Source organism: Anolis sagrei, chromosome 6 (assembly GCF_037176765.1).
Source record: "Anolis sagrei isolate rAnoSag1 chromosome 6, rAnoSag1.mat, whole genome shotgun sequence".
NCBI classification, from domain to species: Eukaryota; Metazoa; Chordata; class Lepidosauria; order Squamata; family Dactyloidae; genus Anolis; species Anolis sagrei.
In genome coordinates this window covers 42,169,915-42,191,146 of record NC_090026.1, presented here as the reverse complement: position 1 = coordinate 42,191,146, position 21,232 = coordinate 42,169,915, and the positions used below count along the sequence as shown (strand labels likewise).

General features: G+C 41.0%; 1 protein-coding gene across 1 annotated transcript in view; it reads left to right on the top strand.

The window, feature by feature from the left end:
- The window catches only part of ORMDL3 (ORMDL sphingolipid biosynthesis regulator 3), an 83,230-nt gene extending 63,262 nt beyond the window's left edge, over positions 1-19,968 (top strand). The window contains exons 3-4 of the mRNA XM_060781058.2: positions 5,630-5,781; positions 10,725-19,968. Of these exons, the coding sequence (XP_060637041.1) occupies positions 5,630-5,781; positions 10,725-10,860 (288 nt within the window). The 3' untranslated portion in view covers positions 10,861-19,968. The remainder of the gene's footprint in view (positions 1-5,629; positions 5,782-10,724) is intronic.
- The last annotated feature ends 1,264 nt before the right edge of the window (positions 19,969-21,232 follow it).

Below are 21,232 nucleotides of genomic sequence, written 5' to 3'. Positions count from 1 at the left end.
TCTGAATGACTCTCAACCCCATCATTTCTGACCATCTGCCAGGCCACCTGGAGCTGATGGCAGATGGAGTCCAACAACATTCAGGATGCCCATTTATAGGAGTCTGTTCTGTAGTGTTCTTATATTTGTCTCCAGTCACCTTCTCTCCAGCTCTGCCAAAATACTAGTTACAATAGTGGTTAATTTACTTTTTAGATGAACTATCCTTTGTAGACTTCAGACCATAGTTCTCCCGCTGCCCTCTGATCAGTTTTTTATAGCAGTACAAAAATAAGTTGACATGAATTGTCTTCCTAGTGGGTTCACAATTCCTCGTGTTCATTTTTCATTAATTTTATTTAAACCTAAAACAGTCAGGAAGTATAACAATTGTACAACAAGAATACAGTTCTTTAAAAACTATTTAAAAGATTTGAAAAGAGAAGAGGAGGAAGAACAAGTGAGATTATTTTATGTCTTTTGTTTATTAATGTTTAATGTTGTTTTTTTATGTTTTATTCTGTTTTTTATCAATGGCATTTATTTATTTATTTATTTATTTATTTATTTACAGTATTTATATTCCGCCCTTCTCACCCCGCAGGGGACTGAGTCGGGCTGATTGCAATGCACATACACATGGCAAACATTCAATGCCATATTATTTGTTTGTTTGTTTACTGTATTTGTATACTGCCTTTGTCAGCCCACGGGCATCTCAAGGCACTTTACAGGGCAAAATTCAATGTCTACAATACCATAAATACAATTAAAAACATTAACATATAATAAAAACCATAACAACATCAATAAAAGCATAAGTCATTAGTGTCTCCTTGTTAAAAACATTGGACACATAGACACACAACATATACAGACAGACACAGAGGCCATTTAACATTCCAGCTTTTTCCGGCTTCATCAGGATATGCTCAAATTGTGGCCACCAGGAGAGGTGACGCTTCACCATCCACTTGTGACACCAAGTCCTTTGATGTAGTACTTCCTCATTCTTTCGCACGCTGCTGGAGATTTTTACGGTGTTGTAAATTAGTTAAATTAGCCTCCCTGTATAAAGTGGTACCTAAATTTCCTACTTCACATATGCAACTGTCTTTTGAGCTACAAAGGTCGACAGCCATCTAGATTAATGGTCAGGAGCTTACTCGGATCTAGGCTGGCTTCTCACTCATGAGCTTTGAGTCAGTAGTGATTTAAAGCAGCTGACTCCTAACCAGCTGTGCCACAGCCCCGTCCATTGAATTGTTGCCAACACTGCGAACCACCCTGAGTCCCCTTCGGGGTTGAGAAGGGTGGTATACAAATACTGCAAGTAAATAAATAAAAAATAAATAATAAACAAGCAAGCAGAAAAGAAATCCAAGTATCTTCAAACACCAGACAGGACAGAAAGTGACTGAAAGCTTGAGCTTGGAAATATTACCTATTTTTGACAATACAAAGTGCTTAGAGGTATAGTCCAAAAATGGAACTTTTCCAAAGTTTGTCCCAGCTGGCATCAGAATAATATTGAGAAAAGTGCCAGATGGATACCTGACCTCCCTGCCCTGTGCTGGATGCCATAGCAAAGAAGGCTGGATGCCACGCAATCTAGCCAATTGTATTGTTTGTGCAGTCCTTGCAATATTTCTCCATAGTAAGCCAGTAATTTACGATCTACTTCAAGCTGAGAAAGCTGGATAAATAAGAAAGTTAGGGCCCTTCCACACAACCCTATATCCCAGAATATCAAGGCAGAAAATCCCACAATATCAGCTTTGAACAGGGTTATGTGGAATCAGATAATGTGGGATTTTCTGCCTTGATATTCTGGGATATAAGGCTGTGTGGAAGGGCCCCTAGTGAACTAGTTTGCTGTGTTTGCATATGTTCGCTTCAGCCCCCTCCACCCAAAGCTGCAGCCATATGGATTAAGTCAGTTCTGAGCTAATAGGATCAGAAAACTTTACAGCAGTGATTAGCACGGGTCTGTGGAAGAGGCACATTTCTAACTTCCAGCATGGTTAGCAGTCTGGTCTTGTCAGTTCACATCTTACTTCCCACTTCGCATCTATAGTCTCAATTTTTTCTTCTCTTTTTTTAAAGCATGTATTTGCTAAGGCAATGACTTATATAAGTTCATTACACAAGCTGAGATTTTATATTCTCCCCCCTCCTCATATTCTTCATTAGCACCCATATGGGCATGATAAATTTGTTATGGTTGTAGACTAGTTTCTGCAGTTAGAAAGAATAGGTACAAATGTCTCTGAGTTCAAGCCCGGGTTGGGTTACGCTTCCGCCATCAGCCCCAGCTTCTGCTCACCTAGCAGATCGAAAGCAACAATGTGAATAGATAAATACGAGGGTTGAATGAAAAGTAATGCCTCCACCTTCGTAACTCCTCGACAGAGGCCAGTACTGGTATGCGGCAGGTACTGGCTTGTTCAGTAGACTCTCCTCTACAGTTCCATTTTGGCAGGAAGTCTTAGCATTGAATGGTTGTGTTGTTAAAGTGTGAAGTATGGAACCCTACGCAGACGGTCGGTCAATGCGACTTAAGCAACATGCAGTCATTGAATTCTTGATAGCAGAAGGTGTCACCCCAAAGGAGATTCATCAGAGAATGCAAGCTGTGTTGATGTGAGTACTGTGCTTCTTTTGGTGAGTAAGTTTAAAGATGTTGAGGTGGGAACATCTGACTTGCGTGACAAACAAAGAGTTGGACGTCCTGTGACAGCAACCACCAAGTTTCACAAGCAAAAGGTTGACAGATTGATTCAGGACAATCATCGTATCACTCAGAGAAAAATTTCAAGCATAATCGGCATTTCACAAGAACATGTGGGTCACATTATTGCTCTGCTTGGTTATCGGAAGATCTGTGCACAATGGGTTGTGGAAACAGAGTGTCAACTTCTTCCGTGATGACTTCAGAAAACTTGTTCATTGTTGGTGGAAATGTATCCAATTGTCTAGTGATTATGTCGAGAATTGAGTAGTGGTAGTTAAAGAGCACATTCTAAGGATTATTTCTGCGTTTCATTTATTAAAATATTCCCATCCAAACCCAAGTAACGAAGGTGGAGGCACTACTTTTCATTCAACCCGTAGGTAATAAATCTCTAAGCGGGGAGACAATAAAAAGTGCTCATAAGGACATGTCTTGACTCGATCAGGAGGACGTCTACAAATGACAAAACTCCTTGGCATGGAAGATGGAACAACAGCATCTTCCAGTGGCCAGATTCGAACATAGCATCGAGATGCTGGAGATGAAAAAAGAGGGAAAGTCTTTACCTCTGTTTATGTATTGTCTGTCCTCTTTAATTGTATAACGGCATTGAATGTTTGCCGTATATGTGTTTTGTAATCCACCCTGAGTCCCCTTAGGGAGATAGAGCAGAATATAAATAAAGTATATTATTTATTATATTATTATTAGTGCAAATAATGACAAAATAATGGCAAGCATCTCCTTAAGGAACCAGATGGGGGCCTTCTACTAATAAAATTTCTAACAGAGTTTGACTGACTTTTTCCTAGTAGTAGAAGGCAGATTTCACTACTTTAAGAGTCATTTCGTCCATGGTACCCAAAAGAAGGAAAATACATTAAAAATATCAGGTCTTCCTGGAAAAGCTACTGAGTTAATATATATAAAGCAAATATCCTCATAGTACAAGCAATAGAAAGCAATTGTTTCAGCCATGTCTGATTAACAACAGCAGAAAAGTCGGTAGTAAGCTATATATTTATTTCCCTTCTAAGAAGTCTGATTAAAGCAAGCCAAGGTGAAGACTCTGTTGCAGTGATTTTCAGTCTTTGGTCTCCCTGATCCTTTGGACTTTATTTCCCAGAATCCCTGACCATGCTAGTTTGGCCTCTGGGAATTAAAGTCCAAAATACCCGGAAGACCTGATATTGAGAACTGTTGCTCTATCTTATTTAATAACCATAGCTCAATTGTTATTTGTTTGTTGTGGCATATGCTGACATCTCTTTTGAAAGTTAGCATAGCTCATGCAAGGATACTTACCTAGGTATTATTTAAGAACTTACATCGACCATGGTATCCTTCTGGGTTGACTCTCGGGGATGGGTCTCGGGGACATGGTACTCCGGTGGCTCTGTTCCTTCCTTGAGGGCCGTACCCAGTCAGTGAAGCTGGGCGACACCTGCTCGGACCCCTGGCCATTGACCTGTGGGGTCCTGCAAGATTCCATTCTCTCCCCCATGCTGTTCAATATCTACATGAAACCGCTGGGCGAGATTATCCGGAGTTTTGGAGTTTAATGCCATCTCTACGCAGATGACACTCAACTCTATTACTCTTTTCCACCAGATTCCAAGGAAGCCCCTCAGGTTCTGGACCAGTGCCTGACAGCTGTGATGGGCTGGGTGAGGGCTAACAAGCTGAAGCTTAATCCTGACAAAACAGAGGTCCTCCTGGCCAGTTGTGGGACTGATCGAGGAATAGTGGCTACCAGTGCTCGATGGGGTCGTACTCCCTCTGAGGACACAGGTCCGCAGCATGGGGGGTCCTTCTGGACTCTGCTCTGACACTTGATGCTCAGGTGTTGGCGGTGGCTGGGAGGGCCTTTGCACAATTAAAGCTTGTGTGCCAGCTGTGCCCGTACCTCATGAAATCTGATTTGGCCATGGTGGTCCATGCCCTAGTCACCTCTAGGTTGGATTACTGCAACGCGCTCTATGTGGGGTTGCCCTTGACGGCCTGGAAACTACAGTTGGTTTAAAGATTGGCAGCCAGACTACTCACAAGAGCTGGTTACAGAGAGCGGTCAATCCTCCTATTTAAACAGCTCCACTGACTTCCAATAAGTTTCCGGTACCAATTCAAGGTGCAGGTCGTCACCTATAAAGCTCTAAACAGTTTGGGGCCTGCTTATCTCCACGATCGCATCTTCTCCTATGAACCAGTGCATACCTTGAGATCTTCTGGGGAGGCATTGCTCTCTCTCCCTCTGCCGTCTCATGCACGGTTGGTGGGGATGAGGGAGAGAGCCTTCTCAGTGGTGGCCCCCACCTCTGGAACTCCCTCCCTAGGGAGATCAGACAGGCTCCCATCTTGTCTTCCTTTCAGAGTCAACTAAAAACCTGGATGTTCCAGTGTGCTTTTGATTAAGCAGCTCACCAGTAACTTTCCTGTCCCTACTTGAAGTTCCATACTTTACACCGGCCTGTACTTCATACCAGCATATGATCTACCTCAACATGTGTTATGGCAGTATTTCCTGCCCAGTTTACTCCTGTAAAATGTATTGCACTCATTGAATCTGTACCTCAGCTATGTTTCTTTCAGCCATATTGTTTTTATATTGCTTTAAATTGTGTTGTATTTATTTTATCTGATGTTTTAATTGGTTAAAGTGTTTCACTTGTGTGTTTTAATTGTAATTTTGGGCTTATCCCTTGTAAGCCACCCGAGTCCCCTAGAGGAGATGGTTGGCGGGGTATAAAAATAAAGGTATTATTATTATTATTATTATTATTATTATTATTATTATTATTGCTATCCAGAACAAGAGAGACAGAGCTAGCCAAGCAGCCAGTCGGGGGGGGGGGGGGGGGGGAGAATTAAGTGTTTTGTTACTATCTCAAACAAGCATTTATTTATGTTTTCTTCCAGAGCATGTATATTTTCTTGCACACGGTCAAAGGGACGCCGTTTGAGACTCCCGATCAAGGGAAAGCCCGGCATCTCACCCATTGGGAACAGATGGATTATGGTGTCCAATTCACAGCTTCCCGCAAATTCCTGATGATCACACCAATTATACTGTGAGTAGGAACGGTGCCCTAGGATTGTATGACTATCCTGTGTCTTAGTGCAGAATTCTGAGCTATATAAACTCCTAAACATAACTCTCTCAAGCTAAGCTCCATATCTTTTCTATAAGGAGTGCTGCAATTTGAAATGAGATAAAAACAAGAGGCAGGGACTTTGGTAAAAGTGTGTATAATAGCAATGGAAACGACGGAATAGAGCCTAGAAACGCATCTGTTCCTGTGTTGAAATCGACAAACATATGTTCAGGAAAGCAACCATGTTGAATGGGACCAAAAAACAAATTAGTCCAATATTCTGTTTCATGCAGTGGCTAATGAGTTGGCAAGGGAGAAGTTCATAAACAGGATTTGCACTTTAAAAAGGGATCTTTGGTTGATTGGACTTTTTAGGAGGGATTGGAATATAACTTCCAGAATCCCAAATGGTAGCATTACTATTGGAATCCTGGTTGCACAGCAGGTTAAACTGCTGAACTTGCTGACCAAAAGGTTGGCAGTTCGAATCCAGGGAGTGGAGTGAGCTCCCGCTGTTAGCCCCAACTTCTGCCAACCTAGCAGTTTGAAAACATGCATATGTGAGTAGATCAATAGGTCTCCATTTCTAAGCTGATGAGCCGGCGTTGTCCATAGAGATCTCCAAGGTTATGTGGCCAGCATAACTGCATGGAGTGCCATTACCTTCCTGCCAAGGTGGTACTGCTCCCCAGATTCCAACCTGCAACCTTTTGGTCAGCAAGTTCAGTAGCTCAGCACTTTAAACCACTGCGGCACCGGGGACTCCTTTGTATTATAATATTGTATTGTAATTCTACCCAGACTGCCCCTCAAACAGAAGCTGGAGCTCACAGCAGAAGCTCACCCCGCTCCCCAGATAAGTATGGTTAAACAGCCACCGTGTGGTGTAGTTTTGAATAACTGCTATATGGCTCTGACTAACTAGTAAAATAATTATTTGCTAATTTTGTTCTCTAAGAAAGCAACAGATTATGTTAGCAGTTTTCCTCCCAATGTAAGAAAGTCTTCAAAAACTGTAAAGTTTTAGAAAACTTGTTTGGGATTTATTAATATGAACAGCAAATATTTTTATTCGTCCAGAATTCTCTACATCAAGATTTCCCCACACTCAGGAAACACATTTTCCGATCTTTTAAAAATATTATTGAACATTAATTCTATCCTTAGCTCTTTTGTACAGTTGGCCCTCCACATTTGAGACTTTAACTTTTGTGGATTTGCGCATTCATGGATTTGCTTAAAATGATTCTCTAGTAATCTCTAGATCTTCCAGTGTGAGTCTGTCATCAATATCTAATGGAAATTGAGCATCTCTCAAGTGAAATAAAATAATCTTTTATTTGCTTTTCTTCTTACTTTCACGGGGTCCTGCACCCCTAATCCTGGTAAATGTGGAAGGCTGGCTATATATCTTTCTACTACCTAGCTATTTGGAAGAGATGAGCTCACCTTGGTATGTCATTCCTGAACTGGGCATAGTTCCAGGCCTCTTCAAGGGTTATTTACTTGCCAGATGCTGACACATGTTACCGTTCTGGCACAAGCTTTATTGTTGATAAATGATGCAGAAGATGGTCCACGGCAGAGAAGCATTTCCAGTGTTTTAATGGAAGAGTCCAGCATCTCACAGCCATTGGTAGAATTGGACTCCAAACTAATTTTGTTTGTTTGTTTGTTTGTTTGTTTGTGATATTTATATCCTGCCCTTCTCACCCCAAAGGGGACTCAGAGCAGCTTACAAGTTATATGTACATACAATATATTATATTGTTAGCATAACATAATGTTAGTATTATATATAACTATATTGTCCTATACCACTATACTGTAATATTATTAGTAATATTACATCTATATAAATAAAAACGTAATGTTAGTTTGTGGGATTAACAGAACTCAAAAACCACTGGACGAATTGACGGCAAATTTGGACACAAAACACCTAGCAACCCAATGTATGTCCTTCACTCCAAAAAAAAATGATTTTGTCATTTGGGAGTTGAAGTTGCTGGGATTTATAGTTCACCTACAATCAAAGAGCATTCTGAACGCCACCAATGATGGAATTGAACCAAACTTGGCACACAGTTCTCCCATGACCAACAGAAAATACTGGAAGGGTTTGATGGGCAATGTCCTTTAGTTTTGGAGTTGTAGTTCACCTGCATCCAGAGATCACTGTGGACTCAAACAATGATGGATCTGGACCAAACTCTACACAAATACTCAATATGCCCAAATGTGAACACTGGTGGAGTTTGGGGAAATTTGAATCTTGACATTTGGGAGTTGTAGTTGCTGGGATTTATAGTTCACCTACAATCACAGAGTATTCTGAACCCCACCAACGATAGAATTGGGCCAAACCTCCCACACAGAACCCCCATGTGGGCCACAGCAATGCGTGGCAGGGGACGGCTAGCCTATATAAATAAAAATGTAATGCTTGTTTGTGGGATTAACATAACTCATAAACCACTGGACGAATTGACATCATATTTGGACACAATACAGCTATCAGGCCAACCAGTTACCATCGCTCATAAAGACACTGAAAAACACAGTGGAAGAGACTTAAAAAGCAAAAAAAAAAAATACAAAATATATTACAACGCATGGGCAAAGCCACATATAAACACATATTTGCATACACACAACACATATATACAGACTGGGCCACAGCAACACATGGCAGGGGATGGCTAGTGTAATATAGAATATATAATAATTATATTGTATTATTATAAGGTAAAGGTAAAGGTTTTCCCCTGACATTAAGTCCAGTCATGTCCAACTCTGGGGGTTGGTGCTCATCTCCATTTCTCAGCCGAAGAGCCAGCATTGTCCATGGACACCTCCAAGGTCATGTAGCCAGCACAACTGCATGGAGGGTTGTTGCCTTCCTGCCAGAGCGGTACCTATTGATCTACTCACATTTGCATGTTTCCAAACTGCTAGGTTGGCAGAAGCTGGGGCTAACAGCGGGAGCTCACCCCACTCCCAAGATTCGAACCTGCGACCTTTCAGTCAGCAAGTTCAGCAACTCAGCGCTTTAACCCACTGCGTCACCGGAGGCTCCTTTGTATTATAATATTGTATTGTAATTCTACCCAGACTGCCCCCAGACAGCAAATTCAGTCCCCATCATTAGACATATGAGACGCTTGCGCTTGAGCTGGTGTACGCACACCCACAATGTGAGATTAGCAGGACTGCCAAAGATTACCTAATCAGAAGCAAAGAAAGAAAAAGTGAATAAGCATGACCCATCTCCCTTCAATAGATATGACAACCATGCAAGCACATTAGCAGTGAAGAAAGATGTTTTTACTCCCCCAATATTCACATCCTTTCGCTAGCCTCAAGCTGCAAAGTGAATGCAAAAAGTATCCACCAAGGGCACTACTATTATTACATTACTGTTGTATGTATTTACATCCCACTTTTCTCTCTTGATTGACATACAAAGCATTTGCAAGTTAACCACTGGGCAGCTATTAATGTTTGGCCAAGACTCCCAACCTCATGTGCCTGATGGCTGAGGACCACTTGATAAACCTAAGTTTTAGGCTGCCACTCTCTGAATCTCCCATGGAACCTGGCCAGTAGATCGTTTTTTAAAAAAAAAAATATTCGGAAAAATTGTGATACAGTAAAAGGGGGGAACATTATAAGTGTATAGAAAAGTAGGAAAGTTAAAGGATAGAGCTGTAATCCAAAATAAAGTAAGAGAGAAGGGGGGGGGGGGGGAATAAGAAAAATATTTTTTTGATAAAATGAGAACTAGTTACTTCCTATCTTCGTCTGTTTTCTTTTTTGGGATTTGGAGAGTGATATGAAATTCGATAAGTCAGTCTGTCTATATTCATTACATCCAGTAATCTTAATAACCATGATATTCTGGTTGGAATAATTTCCTGTTTCCAAAGTTTTGCATAAGTTAATCTTGCTGCTGTCATCATGTAGGTCCCTGATGGCGAACCTATGACACACGTGTCAGCACTGACACGCGTAGCCATTTTCAATTACACGCGGCAGCATGCAGCCGCATACAGAGAAGTATGGGGCTGCATGCCAGGTGCAGTAGCCGAGGATGAAACATTTGCTGTAATGTATTGTAGTCACTCTGTACCGGAGGTCTTTAGGCCAATACAACAAACTCTGGCACAGAGCATCTAATTCTGGGACTTCCAGTTAGGCTGTTAGAGAATCTTTGATCTCACTTCTGGCTGGTGGAACAGGGAGCAGCGCAATGCCACGGGGGATGCATCTCTGGGGGCCCTGTGATCACCATTACCAGCAACCACATAACCACACCAACCATCATCCAATCTACTGTTCTGGGGTGTCGTGGATTTCTAATTGACCATCATTACTGAGATAAGTGAGGGGAAAGCTGGAAGAGGCAAGGGCCTGTGCTATGGGTGCCTTTTCCCACCATTAGAAATAGCGGCAGCCATCTTAATTTACATAAACAACACAATCTTGCAGCATAGTACAGACTCCACTTCACCACTATTACCGTTGTGCATCCTTATGAACCCCTATTTCTGGGTGAATTTTGACACACCAAGCTCAAAAAGTTGCCCATTAATAATAATAATAATAATAATAATAATAATAATAAACTTTATTTATACCCTGCTCGATCTCCCCCAGGGGTACTCTATGCAGCTTACATTATCTTGATTTTGGTCTAATACAAAGTCAAACATACCTAATTAAAAATATTCTGGCTTGAACTTAAATCTTATTTTCAAAATTTGTTGTATTGTTTTATGAATGTCTTTCAAGAAGTCTCTGGCCAGTGGATCTTGAGGAAAATGGTAATTTTTGAAAGCTGGAAAAAAGGAATACAAAGCAACACAATTAATTCTTCTCTTTTTCTTCTACTTCTCCAATTTCCCCCATCTTCGCAGTTATTTCCTTACCAGTTTCTACACGAAATATGACCGGACGCACTTCATCATCAACACCATCTCCTTGATGAGCGTCTTGATTCCCAAACTACCCCAGCTGCACGGTGTCCGCATCTTTGGGATCAACAAGTACTGAGCTCGGGTATAATTTTTTTACAATATCCCTTCTTGTGAGCTGTGAGAGTCCAGTTTGAGGACCCCACTTCCTTACTTCTGGCTGCATCTTCGGGATACACATCCAAGGTGGCTCTTTTCAAGCGGGCATGTACGACGCCGGATTCCAAGATCCAAGAAACCTGAACTGGCTCAAGCGATGCCTGAATCCTAGATAGAGCTTAACTTGCTGAAAGACATGGGGAAGCTAAGACTGATTAGCATTATTACCGTAGTATTTTTTTTCCTCCTGAGAATCTGAAAATAGATGCAGGCAGTCCTGCAGTTTGAAAGGTACTCATAGCTTGTGCTCCAGGGGGATAAAAGACATCCAGCCCAGAAGGTGGAACACATGTAGAAAGTTAGGAGCCTGTTACAAGGTGGCATTTAGGATGGTAGCAAATGCACTTTAAGATGAAACTGTCCCAACCGGGGAATTTTGACTTGTTTGTTGAAAGGGCTGCATCTGAAATTTTGCAACACTCACTAGGAATATAGGTATCTCCAAGGTTGACGAACCCTAGTCGATCATTTATTTACTCCGTAGGCAAGTGGAAGAGAATCCCATTCCTTTTGTTTACACTAATAAAGTCCCACTGCTCCAAATTGTCTTTTGAAAGCACAGTTTGACAGTCACATGGCTGCTCTCTCTACTGAGGTATCGTTCCTGACTCCAGAGACACGTGTTTTGGTATAGATACAGATTACTTACCATTATCTTGCACGGTGTTATTTGTGGGAAAGGCCAGTATGAGGCCAAGAAACCCAAGCCTCTCTGGAATACTCTTCCTTTTAGAACGTCAACAGATCAGTGTTTGATTTAGTAGGAAACCTCCTGTAGATTATCCCCTGGTTATTCATTCATGGCAGTACTGGGGTTCAAAGGGATTTGAACCTGACTGCTTGAGTATCCTTGACTCCCTCTTCCCAGAATAAGTGTCAGAATAGTTTCCTTTGCCCGACATTATTTACTACATTCTTGTCTAGGCGCCAATTACTCCTTCTATCAGCCAACTTTCTAGGCCTGCTGCGGGGCTAAGTTTAACAAAAACAAGAAGGATGCTCTTCCACTTATGCAGCACCATTTTCACTGCAGCTTTTTAAATTAGGTTGGAAGAAGAAGAAAGCAGAATGACAACAACCCTGCAAACTATAATATTCTATGGCTTCTGTTGACAACAGTTTTTCAAACATGGGCTTCAACCCAAGTAGCTGTCGGGACATCTGGAAATCCCTTTGATAAGTTTTGGTTAGAAACATCATGGACTTATAAGCTTGCTTCCTGTTGTGAAGGACGCAAGCCTTGTAAGAAAAGTGTGGAAACACCCTGCACCCTTCACAGAAACGCACAAAATGGTTAGCTAGGAGAAAATCTTTGTAATAGATCCAAACAGGGCTAGAGCATTTCCTGGCATCTGTTAGAGCTTCTAAAAATTAGAAGCCGACACTAGAACTTGCTTCTTTCTATTGCTCTCTGGTGGCGTACAAATGTTGATTTAGCCTTAGAGAACGAAACTGTAAATAGCAGGGTACTGTACAGAATGTCACTTCTCCTTTTGGAAGTTTCCTGCTACCAAATTTGGCACCGAATACTTAATTAAGTGTAAAATAAGTTATTAAACCTGTTCCAGGAAAGGGAAGCACCGCGGAGCTATTATGGGGAAATAAATGTGCAGCAGGAAGAAAGGACAAAACAGGCCCGAAAAGATGGAGGGGTTGTTATAACACCTAGGAAACTTTACTGGTTTGGGTTGTTGTAGGTTTTTTCGGGCTATATGACCATGGTCTAGAGGCATTCTCTCCTGATGTTTTGCCTGCATCTATGGCAAGCATCCTCAGAGGTAGTGAGCATCCTAGAGGCATTCTCTCCTGACGTTTCGCCTGTATCTATGGCAAGCATCCTCAGAGGTAGTGAGCTTCCACTACCTCTGAGGATGCTTGCCATAGATGCAGGTGAAACGTCAGGAGAGAATGCCTCTAGACCATGGCCATATAGCCCGAAAAAACCTACAACAACCCAGTGATTCCGGCCATCAAAGCCTTCGACAATACGTTTACTGGTTTGGACTAAAACCCTCCAGTAGCCATGCTTCCTGGAGAGATCTAGGAGATGTAGTTTAATATTGTCACTTTGCTAAGATTTGGTTAAGAACTGCATTGAAACTCTTACTTGAACAGATCATTTTGGGGCTTGTCAGGTCCCACCTTCTCTTTTTGTACCACATCTGAAATACTTAATGATTGCATTAGTAAGTTTAGAAGTTTGGCAAATGAACTACTTGAGATGCAGTACAAAAAAGAGTTGGCCAGTATCAGCCCTTACAATTGTCAGGCAGAGAGGAAATTCAGGCTCGGCAGAGCCAAATATAAATACCAGGAGTATGGGTCATTTGCCCTTCTTTGTTTATCACAGCAGGGATGCTCTTGTTGCTGCACTCAAGGGCTCCAATAGATGGGCTTGATTGCAATGACCATCTCCTGACTATTGCTTCCTGTCCAGATCTGGTCCTAGATAAAGCCACCCAAGTGTGTGTTCTAGCCCTGCTGGCCCTTTGTTATTGTAATGTTATATAAATAAGAACATTCACACAATTATAAGTGTGAGCACTTGTCCTTGTGAATTAAGAAGGCGAGAGTCATTTAAAATTTCCAATTAGACAGTTTATCGTGTCAGTGACAGGTTTTGCTCGGAACTTGACATCTAAGCACAGAAAGGGAAGCAGGCTCTTCCCAATGTAATTCTTCTCTGAGAGAAGGAAGTGACTTTCCCAGCTCAGTACACCTCTCTATAAAGTGGCAACGAGGATTAACATTGTAAGCTAGTCACCAAACTCGCGGCACAATTAAAAGTTCTGGGCTGCCATTGACTTCATTTATTATTATTATTATTATTATTATTATTATTATTATTACCCCTGTATTAAGACATCTGGGCAGCAGCATATTTTTAATTATTTATAAAAAGGGAACATAATAAGAATAAGCAGCAGTGAAAATATAATAAGGAAGAGGCAGAGATGTCTCATGTTTAAAAGAACAGACAAACTTTGAAAAGTGTTAATTTATTTGTTGCGGGATTTCTTTATCTAATGTAAGTGCTTCAATTACTATTCCTTCTTTTCTTGCGCTACAGCTTTAATTTTACTTCTGTTGCCATTCTTCATTTTGCTGTAAATTAAAAAAACTATTGTCGTGATGTCAAAATTATAGTGGAAGGCTGTTGCCAACCTCCGAAGGTTCAGAAAGGCGGGTTGTGCATTGCAACCAGCCGTAGAGCACTAAATGATTTTAAGAAGCAAACGAACGCACAATTCTTAAACGTCAGCTCTTCCTTTGATGGCAAAGCAAAATGGGAGGAAGAAACGTTCTGTTGATTAGTGTTATCCGTGGCTCAAAAATGAATAACATAAAAGGGCTTGTATATTAATTTATACTCTTCCAATACAGAGGGCCAAGGCCTTAAACACAGCTTAAAGATTGCTGTAATACAGTGACTCTCAACCTGTGGGTCTCAGATATTTTGACCTTCAACTCCCAGAAATCCTAACAGTTGATAAACTGGCTGGGATTTTTGGGAACTGTAGGCCAAAACACCTGTGGACCCACAGGTTGAGAACCACTGCTGTAATAAGTCTGACAAATGTTTATTTTTTGAGATTGTACATTGTTGCCTGGTGAAAAGAAAAAGGAAAGCCAAGGTGTACAATATTCATGTGATTTCTTTGCAAGATCCTTCTCTTATTATTACCCAATGGAGTCAGGTGGTTCTAGTAGCAGAGTGCCAAGGTGCTAAACCTATTTCGGGAATAGATTTCAACTCCTTTAACGTTCACGCTAACATCCAGAGTTGATTCACCACCCAACCGGCATCATAACAACAAGCTCCCGCTGATATTGACATATTTTTATTCTTCCATGTAAGGAATTTTCCCGCTATCTGTCATGATTAGTTCGCCCCTATTCCGGGTACCAAGAGGATTGACCAGTGTCCTGTTCTCAGGCAACACTGTTGTTGGAACACTCAACATCATTCACATGTATTTATATGCCTGGATTTCACAGGAATAGTGACTGATCCAGGGTAAGCAGTTAAACAAGCTATCTGTTCATTGTTGGTTTGTTGTGCAGTCGACACTTAGGAGGAGCAAGCACTCCAGCTTGACGTTCCTCCTACAAGCCAGATACTTAACCAATGACCTGTTGCAGGATTATTCCTCTTGCTTGTTGGGAAAGAAACAAACCATGGGACAGGTTCAGCCAGTCAATCCTAATATTCTGGGTCACCCACAATAATTTGGAAATCTTCAGAACTGTATTGTTGTAACATCCAAACACACCCAGTGTTTTTCATTGTCCATTGGAGTTCCTGAAAATCATAGTTGTGCTGTTGCAACAAAAAGGAATCTGTAAAGAGAAGGAATCTCTTTCAGAAGCATCTCAACTGTTTTTTGCAATGTACAACTGCCATGTTGCTATTGTGGAAATATACCCAATGTGAAAATAGCGAACCCTGTTGTTCCGGAGAGATGTGGCTTAATGTTAACCATGGCTGGACCATATTCAACTAAAAATAACTGGAGGGTCACAGTATTTTCATGTTTTGCAATCTATTTCATGACTAGGTGCAGGAAAGGTCCTGTTTTCATGTGAGTCCTACATGCTTGTTTGTGAAGGACTTATTTAATTCTGATTTTGGAAAATGAAGGGAATCCATTGATAGGACATCCAGCCTAGAGTTCCTTGTATTACCTGGTGAAGGTGGGCTTGGATTTTGATGAATCTTGATATTTTACAAGATATTTTAGTCCTATTCAGTTGTACCTGGAGCATGTTGTTGAAACATTCAAAGAGAAAAACGTGCTAGCTTTACCTGCCTTATCACTTTGCTTGCAGAAGAGTGACATCTAAAATGAGGCAAGAATTGAGATTTCCCCCTGTGGCAAACTTCAGTGGATAGAAAGGTTAGATGTATCATTTTTTAAAGAGAGGAGTCAGGGCGGGTGCATTTGATTTTTCACCTTTTTAGCAACAGATTAATGAAATGCCTGAATAAGGGCTCTTGTTGATAATTTTCTGCAAGTATGTAACATGGAAAGGGCCTCTTGAGTCCATCTTTAAGGAGGCAAGACTTTAAACAATAGCTGGTGTAAGATGAAATGGCACAATTAGGGTCTCATTGGAAAAGACAATGAAGTATGTTGGAAGCACAATAATTATATTTGAATTGTTTGGGAATTGTCCCTACTATTACAAAATTGCTCCTGCTATTGGAGATGCACAAAGTATGACCCCAGAGTTGTGTTCGTGGCCTCCAAATCCCTCCAGTGGTCAAAGGGGTTTTTTGAAAAATTGTCCCAAATTCCATATAGGTGGTAGGGGAGGTTACTACCATGTTTCTCAAATTTATTTATGGTAGTGAAGCCACAGCAAGGAACTAGATTTTTTTGTAAATTGGTAGGCAGATGGAGGTATCCCTCCAAAATCTCCTGAAGGGCTTATGTAGTCCCCTAGCCTCTCACAGTTGCCCACCCCTGGTTTATGCAGATGGGGACCGAGATCATTTTGTTAGATACACAAAAATTATGAACCTTTGGTTTGCTGTTAAAGAAATGATTAAAAAAAACTTCAGGTTTGTAGGATCCACTTTCATGTCTACTCAGACGTTGACCACTACTAGGTCTTGGACCTGCCGTCCACAAATCTACCTGCCAATTATTCCAAGCTCTCTGAATTTCAGGAGCAGAGTGAAGTGCATGCAACTTAATGTTGCTATTACAGCTGCAAGTATCTCACTCTTGGGAGTCATAAATCCGTCCCCGTGCACCTCAAAGCACCCAGAAATATATCTGTAGATTATGAATGTCTTCTGACTACCCCTGCGTTGTCTCAAAGGCAAAATATTCTTCATTCTCCACCAAACAATTGGTTTTTGGTAGAACCTTTTGAAGTTTTGTTTCTGTAGATGTTTCCTGTTTCAGAATTGGCCCTTTTATGCTACTGTTTGCCCTGAAACTAACATATCATACAAATAGCAGCTTCGGGAGGGTGGTTTTCAACAGGAAGGTGATGTGGGGAAAAACAAATTACTGTGTTTCCTCAATCCTAAAGCAAATAAAATAAAAATCTCTAAAAGTGGGGGGGGGGGGATTTGAAAATCATGGGTGCTTTTATATATGTTTTCTGTTGGTACTGAAATTAGGCTGTCTTACAATCAGTGGCATCTTAGAATCGAAGAAATATGGTAATCATTATCTAGATTTAAGCCTATTCTAACTAAACCAAGGTAGATTATGTGGGTTATCATAACCAGGTATGCTCCGGAGAATTGTGCACGTACAGGACAAAGTAGAGAATGTCTAGAGCAGAGGAGTGCTCTCCTATTAATAAGAATTTCCATCTTACATAATATGGGTCACTTGCTCTGGCAAGATCAAGTACTTGATCTGGCAAGTTCAGTAGCCAAGTGGGTGACTGAGTAGTCTGCAAATGCAGACTGATGGCACTCCTCAAATATGTGTTGCCTAAAGTGGGGATCAAAAGTTATAATAAAATAACTCAGTTGATTCACGGGGGACTCATTTGATTCATGAAACCTTGAGACTTCTAAAACGGCACTGTTCTCAGTCTTGTTACTTGCTGTACCTTCCTCTAACCAGGACTTGTTTAGGAGGAATTTTACTCTGCAGTACTACTGGTTTGAGTCTACTAGCATTTGACCCAGGAAGGTGCAGAGCTAAGAAAAGTAAATTTTTAGACAACATATATATAATTTAGGAGCCCCCGGTGGGGCAGTGGGTTAAAGCACTGAGCTGCTGAACTTGTTGACTGAAAGGTCGCAGGTTCAAATCTGCAGAGCGGCGTGAGCTTCTGCTGTCAGCCCCAGCTTCTGCCAACCTAACAGTTCGAAAACATGCAAATGTGAGTAGATCAATAGGTACCACTCTGGTGGGAAGGTAACGGCACTCCATGCAGTCATGCTGGCCACATGACATTGAAGGTGTCTACGGACAATGCCAGCTCTTCGGCTTAGAAATGGAGATGAGCATCAGACCCCAGAGTCGGACACGACTGGACTTCATGTCAAGGAAAACCTTTACCTTTACCCTATATATAATTTATTTATTTGTCCAGTCATATGACCATTTCAAAATACAACACGAGTAAAAGACTAGGCAAAAAGGAGAGAGCAGCATCTGACATTCTATTTACAGTCAGAATCTTATTTTCCTGGTTCTTCTTTCAGGAAATGTGCTCTTTTCTTGATGGCTTTCAGAATAAAAAGGCTTACTCTGATTATGGTGGATCTTTCCTGTCCTTGCAAGAGGAATGTCAGAAGATCATTTCTGTTGGAGGACATAAAGTTGGATAAAATTGGATGTAAATATCTGAACAGTCAATCAAGAAATGTTCAATATCTGCCACAGTTTGTTCTCCCCATATGCAGAATCTCTCACTTCTTGGGATGTTACAGTAACACCCAGTTTGCATCATAATACCGGGTTGTTCAATACTAGCCCTAGTATATATTCTTACGGGTAATGGAAGTGGAATAATCAGATAGTGTTCTAAATGAATATTCATTTTGTGGGAAGCTAAAAACCTTTTGGCAGAAGACCTACCTATGCTTGCTAGGTCCAATTGAGCATAGATATCTCGAGTGCGTTACATGTGGACTTGGTCCAAGATCATTCAGAAATTGTAAAGGCAGGCCGATTATAGTCAACACATAATTTAGAGCCACTATCTATGATGTCTTTTGGTCACACTGGACTTGATCCTCTAGACCGGGGTCCTCAAACTTTTTAAACAGAGGCCCAGGTCACAGTCCCTCAAATTGTTGGAGGCCGGGATTATAATTTGAAAAAAATGAATGAATTCCTATGCACACTGCACATATCTTATTTGTAGTGCAAAAAACACGTAAAAATAATATAATTAAAATGAAGAACAATTTTAACAAATATAAACTTACTAATCTTTCAATGGGAAGTATGAGCCTGCTTTTGGCAGATTTGATAGGAATGTTGTTATTGTTGTGTGCTTTCACGTCGTTTCAGACATAGGTTGACCCTGTGCGAGGGCCGGGTAAATGACCTTGGAGGGCTGTATCCGTCCCTCGGGCCTTAGTTTGAGGACCCCTGGTCTAGACACAGGCGAGTAAGTCTACTGAAATTCATCCGGGTTTGTTTTTCTTAAGACAACAGATTTCCTCTAGCTTTACCATACTTTGGAAAGTAAATACTCCAAATACTCCCTGCAGTGGTGATAAGAGGGAAAGGAACTGTAATAAATGATTGTGCCATTCCAACAGTGAATAAACATCTGTGTCATTTTTAAAAGTTCACAATTGACAGTTCCAGATGATGGGACTGAATGCCGTGCTCTCTCTGCCACCCAAGTTGGAAGAGATTACATCCCAAGGTAGTCAAGACAGGCACGTTTGGGCAAACTAGGCACAGGAAGAAACTCAGCCACTGTCCTTCATGGGTCTTTGGTCAGAAGTTTTGGACATCACTAGAAATGAAAGTATTTTTCTTTGCAGGAAGCTTTGTTTACTATCGAAGAAAAGACTGGTGTATTTGACTGACACTTTGACACCATCAGTTGACTGGTGGGTCTAGATTTCTTTTAAGCTTTATGCTGTCTACACATGGGTTTAATTTTTTAATAAATCCCACTATTTTTAAAGTAAACTAATAAGCCCTTTAAGAAGGTAGAGTGGTTGTGTTGGTATCAGAAATGGCATTTTACGACATGGGCTTGTTCTTTAATTCTATTGAAATAACCTACTGCATTGATTTGACATTATCTGTGAAATATAATTTTTAGAATATGTGTGTGAATGTCAGTTTTGGAGCGCTTTATCAGTTGTATATGGAACAACTTTGTGTTGGACTAGAATTGCATTTCTGTTTATTTCTCTCCCCGCTCCCTTTTCATTTCCAGATTTGCTCTTCTTTTGTTGTGTACAAATAAGACAGAAAAAGAAGTATTTCATCTGGAGAACTTTCTAAGACAAAGTGTGAATATTATTTTTATGAGTCCTTTCTACAGTATTCCAAAACAAACTAATAAATCAGTATTCATGTAATATTGTGTGTGTGTTCCTTGAAAATGTGGTTGTGCTCGAACAAGCAGCACTATGGCAAATTTTAGTAGCTTTTGTTGTGGTTGCAACTTTCCAAACAGAGGAGGAATTTCAAGCAGAAATACACTTCCACAAGACAAAACAGCAATTAAAATGGAAACTAAAAGCACAACAGAAAATCCAAGTATACCAAAACTACTGGTTCATAACATTGGCACAAGTAATTGCTAAGTCTGAAAGAGATGTTTAAAACTGCCAAGATGTTGTGTAGAGAATATTTGAGTCAGACTATATGGTCCTGGCTTTGGTTGGAAACACTAAGCCCAGCTCCCTTGCTCTTCAAATTCCATGAATTAGGCTTATATATATATATATATATATATATATATATATATATATATATATATATAGGCTTATCTCTATATATTGGAGCCCCTGGTGGCGCAGTGGGTTAAAGGACTAAGCTGCTGAGCTTGTTGATCGAAAGGTAGCAGTTTCGATTCCGGGGAGCGGCGTGAGCTTCCGCTGTCAGCCCTAGCTTCTGCCAACCTAGCAGTTAGAAAACATGCAAATGTGAGTAGATAAATAGGTACCGCTCCGGCGGGAAGGTAACGGCTCTCCATGCAGTCATGCCGGCCACATGACCTTGGAGGTGTCTACAGACAACGCTGGCTCTTCGGCTTAGAAATGGAGATGAGCACCACACCCCAGAGTCAGACATGACTGGACTTAATGTCAGGGGACTACCTTTACCTTTACCTTTTTATATATATAGCAGAGTCTCGCTTCTCCAACCTTCATTCATCCAATGTTCTGTATTATCCAATGTAGTCTGCCTCCGACCCGGATCCACAGCTGTTTCAATACATTGCAGTGTTTTGGTGCTAAATTTGTAAATACAGTAATTACTACATAACATTACCGTGCATTAGGAGCCCCCGGTGGAACAGTGGGTTAAATCCTTTTGCCGGCAGGACTGAAGACCAACAGATCACAGGTTCGAATCCGGGGAGAGCGCGAATGAGCACCCTCTGTCAGCTCCAATTCCCCATGCAGGGACATGAGAGAAGCCTCCCACAAGGATGGTAAAACATCAAAACATCTGGGCGTCCCCTGGGCAACATCCTTGCAGACGACCAGTTCTCTCACACCAGAAGCGATTTGCAGTCACTCCTGACACGAAAAAAAGTGTATTGAACTGCATTTTCTGTTGATTTCTTGTAAAACATGATGTTTTGGTGCTTAATTTGTAAAATCATAATGTAAT